General features: G+C 39.7%; 1 protein-coding gene across 1 annotated transcript in view; it reads left to right on the forward strand.

The window, feature by feature from the left end:
- The window catches only part of LOC140536278 (serine/threonine-protein kinase pim-1-like), a 29,214-nt gene extending 17,044 nt beyond the window's left edge, over positions 1-12,170 (forward strand). The window contains exons 3-10 of the mRNA XM_072657995.1: positions 7,602-7,725; positions 9,449-9,475; positions 10,369-10,536; positions 10,714-10,808; positions 10,902-10,952; positions 11,076-11,451; positions 11,611-11,787; positions 12,064-12,170. Of these exons, the coding sequence (XP_072514096.1) occupies positions 7,602-7,725; positions 9,449-9,475; positions 10,369-10,536; positions 10,714-10,808; positions 10,902-10,952; positions 11,076-11,451; positions 11,611-11,787; positions 12,064-12,170 (1,125 nt within the window). The remainder of the gene's footprint in view (positions 1-7,601; positions 7,726-9,448; positions 9,476-10,368; positions 10,537-10,713; positions 10,809-10,901; positions 10,953-11,075; positions 11,452-11,610; positions 11,788-12,063) is intronic.
- The last annotated feature ends 248 nt before the right edge of the window (positions 12,171-12,418 follow it).

The raw sequence follows: 12,418 nt of genomic DNA on the forward strand, positions 1-12,418 counted from the left end.
AGCTTTTAAAAATCAGATTCCGAAGTCATCTATCTATATCTATAGTCTCCACGCTCTGCAACAAAGACCACAGAGAGAGAGAAACACAAGAGAGATAACGACCTCTCCAATAACAGTGGTCAGATGGTCAATAGTACAACAATCTCCTGGAAGCCAAGATCTACTATCACTCCAGGGATTCTACCCTAAATCTGAGCAAGCACATGACCGCTGAGCTCAAGTCCCTTATAAATCAGCAGGTTTCATATTTACACCAGGTGCATCCCCTAATCACTATTCCACTAGTGGCCAGCAGAGGGCACACACAGAACACATGCTTATACTTAGAGTCTTTAAACTTAGAGGTATCTTTTAATTTTGAGTCTATTCAAACTAACTGAGGTTATTCTTGGGTAAATAGCAAAGCACATTTGTAAGTCACTCTGGAAAAGAGCATTTGCTAAATGCCGTAAATGTAAATGTAAATGCTTAAGTTTAATTTTACATAATTTCAAATGTGTTTCCTCTGTTTGGTCAGTTGAAAGACCAGTACAATGAGCTCTAAAGCTCATATATTCATTAAGGGCACAGGAATGTCAAGGGGATAAAAAGTCTTGTCACCAGAAAGGCACATGCTTGTACAATTTGCTCTGCGATAAACCTGAAAGGTTTAAGGCTGCATGAGAACTGTAATATAGATATATAACTGCTGTTTAACAGAAGTATAGAATGGGCCAATGTTTGCTGGGTTGGATAAACTTAATGTAACACATGTTCACAGTCAGTGATGGTCATGTGTTTATAACACATATATCTAAAAGGTTCCTTCTTTCAAACATTAGAGTTATTATTAGCAGTGCTAGAATAAAATAGTACAGTGTATTTCAAATGCACAAACATTGCAGTCAGAATCTGGGGCTGTTTTAGACATCAGAATTATTAATAGTATCAACTTAAAGGAGAGAAACTGCAGACTCACGCTGTACAACCTTACTTTCACTTTCACTCATATATGATCATCCCACATTCAGTAACAGCATCTCTCTCTCTCTCTCTCTCATATATATATATATATATATATATATATATATATATATATATATATATGATGTCAATTACAGGCCTCTCGCATCTTTTTAAGTGGGAGAACTTGCACAATTGGTGACTGACTAAATACTTTTTTCCCCACTGTACATACAGTACTGTGTTGATATGTTTATTCAGATCAGAGTTATTGTATCAGGCCAATATACAAAATGAATTGGAACATACTATAACATAATATAACTAACAATTTAATGTTGGGTTTTTCTGGTTTGTCAAATCACTACTTTTATTTTTTGACCATGGTGAAAACATGCATAAACCTTATTGTCTGTATGTCTGGGTAATTTACAGACTGACAGCTTCAGATGTAGTGTCCAATTTGTCTCTGAAGATAGATAAAGAGTCCTGCAGCAGATTCAGCATTAACAGAGCAAATGTGTGGGATGGAGCCATACAAGGATTTATAGGATCTACATACAACCCATCCAATGACATGCTGGTAAAATTCTCTGTGCCTCAGGGCATCTGTGTCTTTCATAAATCTCTTCCAGTACTTTGTAGGTAAAGTGAAGTCCATTGAGGCTCCTATAGAAGATATACCAGATGAAGAAGTGAGGAATTCTCTCCTTGAGGGAATGTAACATTTAATACGATGAGACAACATTTGTCATCCAGTAAAATCAATTTGAGTATTGTTTAAGGTTTACTAAGTCTAGACCAATATTCATAAAGCTTCAGAGTACATGTGATGATCTAAAATCAGATTTCTGTCTCATTTGCAGTGATCTTAGTGACAATAACCGCTCCTACTTGGAGAATCTTTATGAATACAGGGTGTGATTAAATCTTTAAGATAGTATTAAGCATAATTGTAAGAGCAATATTGTCTTATCAGTTCTGTTTAGGCAAATATAGAAATAGGGTAATACTATGTGTCTTTTACATTAGTACATAATCTTTATGATCTAGATATTCAATGCAACATCTGTGAGTGAACTACAGAGATGCACAGATAAACACTCCAGCATGCTCCAGACAGCGGGATGCTTAAACTTCATTAAGACACTGAATGACTAGAAGAAAGTCATACAGGATTACATTCAGTGGTATTTCATCTACTGCAACCATTTCTCCATTCAGAGGTATTACATTTATTTTGAGTACATTTGAGTTCATCACTTAATTTGTACATCTAAAGTTGATTAAATGATTCTTTTACCAGTTTGTTTAATGTGCATGTATCTGACACTTCATGTAGGGATGCACTGCTAAATGCTACAATTGTACAGAATATATAAGTGACTGTTCTGATTGACATGTTTCCTAGATTTAAGGAGGGACTAGCAACACTTAACGTTGCCAATTTTCAGGAAAGGTTTTAGTTTTCTCATGAGGCAGGCGAAGCATGGTGTGTATCTACTCAAGCCATCCACTCCTTTCTGTTCCTTTGAGTGGCAATATGAGTAAGTTTGAAGTTTTATTTGATTGTCAGATAATATACATGTCATTATTGAAGTAAATTTGGGAAGTTTTAAGGTGCTGTATATGTCAGTATAGTGAAGTCCAATTTGAAGTTAAAATTGGCCCTTAATGCATCCTATACATAAAAGGAAATGTGTATTTGATTTAAGTGGACATATTATGATTTGTATACTGAGTATCTTTCTGTATTTTGTATTGTTTCAGTTTCACACCTTTTTTGCATTAAATTCTGTCCAAATACATCACGCGCCTGTTCCTTGAAGGAAGTGATGCAAAAGGGAGTTTAGCTGGCTGTGAATCCCAGTATAGGACACGGGGTCACATTGGGTGCAACAGTACACCAGAAAAATAAAATAAAATCTTATTACTGTAACTTTCACAGTGACGGCCAAGAGTTCAGTGTTGGAGGATCTAAAAGAAGACACAGTTACTTCATAAACACAGCTTTAGTTTCCCCGGTGGACATAATCAGCCTCAGGGAAGGAGAAGGTGGTTGAGTGGTTAACAGCTGACTGAGTTCTGGTGATGCTGGATTCACCACCTGGTACCTCCTGGATACTGTGGTTGAACGGAGCAGATGATGGAGGAGCTGCAGCTCCTGGTCACCTCAGGTCCTTCAAGCCACCAGTAAAACCAGTCACCAGAAGCACTGAAGGAGATTCACACAGACCACATTGTGATTACAGCAGCTCACCCACAGTGGCTGTTCACACATACAGCAGTTGTCTGTGAGAAGGCAGCTACTGTTTGTGAGCTGATGACAGCCAGACAGATACCAATCAGTTAAGTTGCTCTGCTAAAAATAGATAATGGCCAATGACCAAATGTTTGTTGACACACCTTCTAATGACTGAATTCAGCATCTTTAAGCTGCAGCCATTTCTGACACAGATGTGCAGACAGCACACAGCTTGTCTAGTGCTTGTAGAAAAGTACTGCCAATAGAATAGGACAATTTCTAGAGCAGATAGTAAACATGAACCTGCTTGCGCCATGCCTAGTGTCAGATGTGGGTTAGAGGGGTATAAAACCACCCAGCATTGAGATGAATTATGGTGGTGCTCCATCTAATAGTTTTAGATGGGATGAGTTGGGGAGGTGGTGGGGTGTTGATCATCCAACATCCTGACTTCATTAACGCTCTTAATGCAATAAAATCTAGTAGAAAGCCTTCTTCCCTGAACAGTAGAGACAGTTACTCCAACAAAAGCAGGATAAATACTTTTTTATTACCTTCATTTTGGAAGAAACAATGAATGAGCAGGTGTCCAAATACTTTTGTCCATATAGTGTAAATCACAGAATTCTTGATTTAGTGCTAATTAGTATAATATAATATTCTCTTTAATGTTCATTGGTTCTTATAACTTCTTATAATATATATACCTGTTATTATATATATACCTGTTCTCTAAACAGAGCAGCACATGCTTAGCACAAAACTGTCCGGGTGTGAATCAGGTAGTAGCACGTTTTTTATGGACGTTCTTAGATAGCCAGTAGCAATCCGTGCTGCTCACACATGATTACAGAATGCTGCTACTACTACTGCAGTCAGATGAGCTTATTATAAAGTCATTCTCTGTGCTCTTACCCACAGTGATGCTGATGGAGTTGCTCCTGTGTGACTAGTATAAGATGTTACAGTGGTCACAGCAGTACTGGGCTGCTTCCCCAGGTGAGACGACACAGTTTGAGGTGTTTAGGGTGAGCTTTGGGCACTCCAGGGTGTCGGTTAAAGAAATGGGATTAATCTCTGATCATTGATGGTGCCAGTTAGTTTTTGTTATTAAGAAACCTCTGACTTCTGACTTATAAAGACTACATGCACAGTAAAGCTCCCAGTGTTAAATCAGCACTTAAGTAATCAATACAGTTCAGCTCACCCTTCTAACACTATGCAGTGTAATAGTACAGTCTAATAACAGAAGTTAAGGGAAGATCTGTGTGTCTTATTGGCCAGAATGCTTCTTGGTCTGCTAGCTTGCATTACATCCAAGTAATCCAAGTACATCCTGGATACATGTGTTTTTTTAACCATGCTGAATAGGCCTCCAAGCCAACACACCTACTCACTGTAGGGCAGACCCATCTGTCATAAACACACATAAGCTTTAAACTGAACTGGACTGAAGCAGGAAAGGTGTGTGTGTATCTTACCAGGCAGAAGCTGAGAATAGCCAGAAGCTCTGAGAATACTGGAGACTGAAACAAAGAACAGATGTTTTGTTAGTTTCATGAAAAGTTGTGGCTTTCCTTTGAAGACAGTAACACTAAAGTTCTCAAGATAGGTTAACCATCCAGTCTGCAAATCCAGGTCATGTGGAGAAAAATAATATAATCTATAAAATATTTGTATAATTTATTCAATGATCAAAATAAGTATAAACAATCACTTAAGGACCCCAAACACAAATCAACACAAATGAACAGAAATGAACAGGAAGTACTTATTTGTGCCTGTGGGCGGCGGCTTGGGATCGCCCCGAGGGAGGGCGTGATAACGAGGGCCTGACAGTTATAGCTTTATGGTAACAGTAGGGGGCATTGGCATCCTTCAGAACCAATATTAACAGTGTCAACAGTAAACAATTATTTAATAATTAAATATACTTTTGTAATTACACTGATTATTCTTATGTATATGATTATTATTATTTTTTTATTGCTATGATTATTTAATATATTTTTAATTATAATAATATTTTTGAACATCCAGTGAACAGTTTAAACTCACCCGGCATATCGAGAGTCTCTACACCCAACTGAATGATGCGTGGAAGAATCGCCATCTAGCGATCATTATATGTCAGTAGCAGCTTCCTTGTATAAAGCCTCACTTCCCAGCGCTTCTCGTGACATTTAGGGTGAGATGGTAAATATTTGTTGTCGTTCCTTGTGTAACATTTCCTATATTTAATTTAACATAAAACACGACTCATATGAGGGGTTAGGTTGGGTGGTGTGAGCAGTTTAATTGAACCCTATGCCACTGTTTCCTTCAAATATTTCTTTAACTAGAAGCTGATTGAATATTTACTGCTGGAAGGTCTAATTTACACTGGAGAGTGATATCATTTTCCTTTATGCTTTAAAAATGAAATTCTTCAGAAATTTTGATTCAGTTTTTATTACACACTGTGCTGTAATGGCGAGCTTAAGACTCTTCACAGGGGGGCGCCATTAGCGCAGCGATGTACTTGAAGTACTTGAGCAGCTTTGGTGTAGAGATGCTCACTGAGAAGCTTTTCAGAGTATCAACACAGTTCAGTGCTGTTGAAGCATTTGACTCCTGACTCCATGCTGCCACCTAGCGTCTAGTTTAATCTCCTACAATGACTGTTTCTGTCCTTTAATACAACGCAAATGTCAATTTGATATTTTCAAAGTTAAATTAATATACCACTGATATAATTCTCATTCTTATTAACCACAGATAAAAATAATAAAATGAACTTTATTTGACCTAAAAATGTCTCTCTCTTCTTTCTTTTTTACACACTTTTACACACTCTGGAAAGTGGGCGTCAGAGGGACTGAGACAAAAGTATTAAGTTATTCAGACAAAATCTAAGATAAAAGTCTTTATTAATGGATCAGTGTATAAATGTAGCCGGTCCTCTTTACATCCGGGATACCCGTTCACTAAAGAGAAGCAGTCATGCTGTCTCCTCAGTCATGCTGCAGCACAGACTAGCTGAGCTACAGGCTAAGCTTAATACACTGCATTCAACCCATATTCACTTCCTAATCAATGCTGAACGAGTCTGTGTGTGTCTGTTGTGAGTGTTGGACCCTCATCTGTTTAGAAGCATACTGTCCTAATTGCTGCTGCTCTAACATTGCATTTAAACCACTCCCATTTGTTCAAAGGTGAAATTTCCAGTAGTGAAATATCTTCAATTAAGCAAAAGGTTACTATTAAATTTCCTAATTGAATTCAAAGGTGAATTTCACAACTTAAAATACTATCCGTCATATTGTGAGGGATTAACCAGTAGTGTAGCCTTGAACACTGACCATTATTGGAAGCATTAAACCAGGTGTACTGTCTGGCATTGGGGTTTCTTGTCCTCCAACAGTTTGTCAGATTAGTATTGGAGACTAAGTTATTGAAAATATAATCAAAAAGATGCTGCTGCCCTCTAGAGGGAAGATGATCAACTGAGTCGTCTGGAACTACATTAAAGTCTTCTCCTATAACAACCTGATCTGTCCAGTATTTTACCCTTCATTACTTTATCTTCCTACAAAGGTCTGCTTAAAATATTTTGTTAATCGCTGTACTGTTATTCCCATATACACAAACTAAAATGAATTTTGCTCCATCAGTTTTCACAACTACTGTAGACCAATGACATTTGTATCACATACATGGCCCAATAAATCTACACTATGGTAGCATGCTTTGACAAGTAAGTGAAACTCACCAGAACATGTGATCCATGTACAAACATAAATTATATAATCATCAGGGAAAATATGTCAAATTGGTATATTTGGAATTTTACAATAATATATGTTGTTTATCCTGTAATATAACCTTATTTTTTTTTTACTACAGGCTCACTCACTATACGAGCTTATATGTAAATAGAAATCTGTAAATTTCATACCTCATATATTAGAAACTTGTTTATTTGGAACAGACCATGCATAATAGTGTAAAATAGTGTATATATATGTTTATATATTCTATATTTGAATGTGAATATTGTATACTTCATAATAAAAGTCACTATAAAAGATTTTAGTTCTGACATTCTGCTGTCTTCCACTACTAAGGAACAGTGCCAGAAAGGGTCCTGTGAATTGTTGAAACACCTGGCTACATGTGGCTTCAAGGTATCACCTGCCAAACTACAGTGGTGCAAACCCTCTGTCACCTATCTGGGGTTTGTGCTTGCTCCTGGTGAACTTTCATATGTGTCATTCCTCGTCCAGTCACAAAAAAGGCCATGAGTTAGGCCTGGTCAACACTGCCGTCAATGGGTCCCAGACTGTTTAACACATGACAAGGCATTGAGACAAGCTTGCACCAAAGACTGCCCTGATAAGCTTGAATGGACTGAACCGATGTACCATGCATTCAGGACTTGAAGGCCGCACTGTGCTCAGCTCCAGCACTAGGTCTGCCTAACTATGACCTGCCCTTTCATCTGTATGTCTCTGAGAACGGCAGCGTGGCAGGGGGGGTCCTGGCCCAGGAGCATGGAGGTAGTTACGACTATTTGTCAAAATCTATAGATTTGGTAGTATAGGGCATGCCCACTTGTCTTAGAGCTGTGGCTGCTTTTGCCCTGATGGTCACTGATGCAGAGAAACTCATCAGGTCTTGACTATTTTGAATAACATTGAAACACAACACATGACGGCTCAGCGACGTTTAGGTTATGAGGTCATTCTCTGTTCTACTCAGAATCTTTCTATCAAAACCATCACCACTCATAGCACACCTGTCATCCTTTTAGAGTCTCTGTTGACATCGGCTTCCTCTGATGTGATAGCTGATCATGATTGTCTAGAACTCATCCATGAGTCATCAAGTGTAAGATCTGACCTTTCTAGCACCCCATTGGAGGGTGGTTTCCACATCTTTGTGGATGGTTCCTGTTTTAGGCCCTCTGATTCAGAATTTCATTGTGGATATTCTGTATGCTCTCTCCCTAATTCTATTTGGGAAGCATGTTCTCTTCCCTTTAAATCTGCCCAGGCAGCAGAGTTGATGGCACTTGTAAGAGCTTGTCAACGTTTTTAGGATCAGATTGTGACCATTTATACAGACTCTCGCTTTTGGGGTGGTTCATGATTTTGGTAAGATTTGCCATTTGACCTGGTGTCAGCACTCCTATCAGCATGTAGTAAGCCGAGACGTCTGGCCATTGTTAAGGTTAAAGGTCATGACACCACATCGGACACTGATCTAGCGAAGGGTAACGCACTAGCGGATGAGGCTGCTCGCTGGGCTGAGTTAATACTTCTTTATGCCCTCAAGCCTCAGTCACTGAAGAGACCTTTTCAATGTTTTCTCCTGAACTTGTTCCGAAATTATATTGTCTTGCTCTTTTTGCAATCGCAGGCCACTCCTCAAGACTGTGTCTTTTGGGCGTCAATGGGTGCAGATGGAGGATTGATTAGGAATGACCAGGGCCGGATAGCCCTCCCTAAATCTGTTCTGCCTTTTCTTGTGCGCTATTTTCATGGTATTTCATGGTATTCATGGTATTTAATGTCGCCCAAACGGGGGGTGATAGCTAATATCTAGAAACAGTTTTGTATCCCTGATATACGTACAACAACCAAACTCTTGTTAAGTAGTTGTTTGACGTGCAAGAAGTAATCAAGGTAAGACTCAGGCTAAACATGACGATTTACTTGCACCAGATTATCCTTTTCAGTGTCTGCAGATAGATTTTACACACATGCTGCCTTGTGGTCAGCTTAAGTATCTACTTTTCAAAATGGGTTGAAGCTTTTCCTTGTTCCAGAGAAGATGCTCGCACGGTGGTCAAGATTTTGTCAAAAGAAATCATACCCCGATACGGAATCTCACTAGTGATTGACTCAAAAGGTGACCCAAAAGTTGTACACATATCTAGGTGTTGAGTGGAAGTTTTATATACTTTATCATCCTCAGTCTTCAGGTGTGGTAGAAAGGATGAACCGCACAGTAAAAGAAAGGCTCAGTAAAGCAATGATGGAGACCGGAAAGAAATGGTTAGATTTACTGCCTGCTGTACTATGTGAAATTAGGATGTCACCCAGCGCCACCACTAAATTGTCCCCTTTTGAGGTAATATTTGGTAGACCATTTACCACCCATGGGTCAGTGGTAATCCTAGCGTTTCCTTTACAGGTGACATGGACACCATTTTGGCAGAACACACCCAATTGAACAGTGTGCATGGTAATGTCTCTTGTTCTCTCCCTGTTCCCGCAGACAAGCCTACTCACCTGTTTATTCCAGGTGAAACAGTCTTGGTTAGAACATTCAATCCGCGAAAGGTTGGTGAAGCTGCATATGGCCCACCTACGACCGTGATCGCGGTGACAGGGACAGCTCAGTATAGGCTCAGTAAAGCAATGATGTAAATAAATGTTGATCGTATGAAACACAAGCTACGGCCTACGTGTCATACAGGCCTAAATCCCATGTCTATACCACAATCATGGGTATGCACTGACACTGATTCTAACAGTTATTTTATGAGACTGATTACTTCCGCACCTACACAAGACATTATTGTTTATCTGCTCCAGAGAGTCCTATTTTGTTGGCAGTTTTTCTCCACAGGGACTAGACAAGCTGTGTGTGTGCATTTGCACATCTGTGTCAGCAATGGGTGCATCTCTCCCTCTCTCTCTCTCTCTCTCACACACACACACACACATTTCTATACATACATATAGAGTATACATGGCCCATGTCTACATCGTCAGTACATCACCGTGGCAACAAGCTCATTATGATGTCACAATAAATGAGGTAGTGATGCAGAACTGCAAAACTGTACAACTTAAGAGTTCAATGAACGAAAACACTCAGAAAACGATGGAGCAGCGCTCTAAACATACAGGTCAGTCCATACACTCCTTCTGAAGTTTTACTTATTAGAGCTGCTTTTGTTTTAAGGCCACTTTTGAATCTGATATGAGACTTTAGTGAAGGGACAAAAATGCTCTTTACTTAGCAACATTGTTTATGGACACTAGTGCAGTTTCAGCACATTTAAATAGCACTTTACCATAAGAAAATAGTATATCAATGTTATGTACCTGTCTAGTATTACCATTAGCAGAAATATACGCAGATCACGGTCTATGAAATTCCATTAAAAATACAAATTATCCTGTACACAGATGGTGGTGGAAGAAAAAGGAAAAGGACAGAGGTGGAATCCAGCCGCAGTGTTCTGGTAGGAACAAGTCCAGTTCCTAATACTGAAGCCTCTACCAGGAAGAAGAGGAAAGGGACCGTAAACCATCCCAAGGATACAACTCATGGACAAACGAAGGCCACCAAGCCAGGTCAGTTCATTGGCCAGACCTGAAGAAGGTCCTGTGTATATAAGTGAACCTTTAATTATCCAAGTTTACATGATGTAAATTCCACTGCCCCCTGCACAGCAGATGATGTTAATAGATAAACTCTTGATAAATGATCTAAAGAGAGCTAATACTCATGTTCACCACTATTTTCCACAGATACCTTTGATGATTTATATATTTTTGGAAGGAAACTGGGCGAAGGAGGCTTTGGAACAGTCTTTGCGGGAACACGTCTCTCCGATCTCCTACAGGTTGTTACCTCAGTCTCTCCATAACTTCATTATCTCGTCTATTGTCTTTTCAGTCCCCATAATCCTAATACCTTGTATTATCCTTGTGTGCAGGTGGCCATTAAATTTGTCACAAAACAGGAAGGTGATCTATACGTCCAAAGTGTAAGTGTACATAGAACCCAGTTTTACCTTCAAAACCTGTCCATAAATCATACTAGTAGTAACACAGAACTGGATTTCACATGATCAGTTCTCATTATCTGATCTCACAATGTTGTCCTGCAGCCTGATGACTCCAAGTCCGTGCCTGCTGAAGTGGCTCTCATGCAGACGATGAGTGAGCCACCTGTTAGCAATATTATAAAGCTCATCGACTGGTTTGATGAGCCTGAGCGCTACATTCTAATCCTTGAGCGTCCTCATCCCTGCATGGACTTGGATGCCTTCCTTGACAACTTCGGAGGTTCCATCACTGAAGACATGGCCAGAAACTTAATGATCCAGGCAGTTGGGGCGGCAAAAAAATGCCACAAGCGAGGTGTCCTGCACCGGGACATCAAAACAGAGAACTTCCTCATCAACACGGACACCTTGGAGCTAAAGCTCATTGATTTTGGCTGTGGTGACTGGGTCAGGAAGGCTGGACATACTGATTATGCAGGTACATTTGAGTTTAGGGCACTGATATCACTACAAGCTTCACACATTGCTTACAAAAAGAGGATCCTCAGAGGAGCCTGATGTCCCATAGCCACTTAAGCTGTTAAATGAAGATCTGTGCTCAGCTCTCCTTATTTCTCTTCCTCTGTTATGTTCTCAGGCACCTTGGAATACTGGCCTCCAGAATTCCTCCTAAAGCGGAGGTACCACGCCAGGCCTGCAACAGTGTGGTCGTTAGGAGTCCTTCTGTTCAGGATGGTATGTGGATTCCTGCCCTTTAGAAACGGCCTGGATATCCTCGAGGGACTTCTGTGCTTTGAGGACGACCTATCCACTGGTAAGATAAATGGGAGCATCTTGGTAAACAAGAAGAAAACAGACACATATCTAAGTGTAAGAGACAGAAATCAAAAACTAGATCTGTAGTTGGGAGAATATGCAGAACTAAAGCTGAAGGATCACACTACATACCAGGTGTCCCCAAATGTAGAAGTTCAGATCTGTGTATTTAGCATGGTAGACTTTTTAAAATGTAGAGATCATTAAAAGAAAAGAAAAGCTAAACGTCATGCTGAAGCATCTTTCTCTCATCCAATCCCATCACTCTACACAGAATGCTGCAATCTGATTAGCTGGTGCCTGCAGTACAAACCATCCAGGAGGCCTACTTTTCAGCAGATCTTGCAGCACAGTTGGTTCCAATGCAGCGAGTCAGCCTAGGATCAGGTTAGCCAGGGAGAAAAGGAAGTTAATGCTAAGAGAAGAAGCAGTACAAGCTAAAATATGTCTTTTGGTGATAGAGAGGAGCTGATAGTGTGATATTAGCACATGCTCCTAACTTCCTAGAAATATCAATTAACATGAACAAATCTCAGCATTGCAAATCTTAAGGAGTGCATCTGTATCTAATGCATATTGTTTGGTTTGTGTTTCAGGCTGTGGAAAGAGAATCCTGTGGACAGATCACA

This window comes from Salminus brasiliensis, chromosome 15, assembly GCF_030463535.1.
Source record: "Salminus brasiliensis chromosome 15, fSalBra1.hap2, whole genome shotgun sequence".
In the NCBI taxonomy this organism is placed as follows: domain Eukaryota; kingdom Metazoa; phylum Chordata; class Actinopteri; order Characiformes; family Bryconidae; genus Salminus; species Salminus brasiliensis.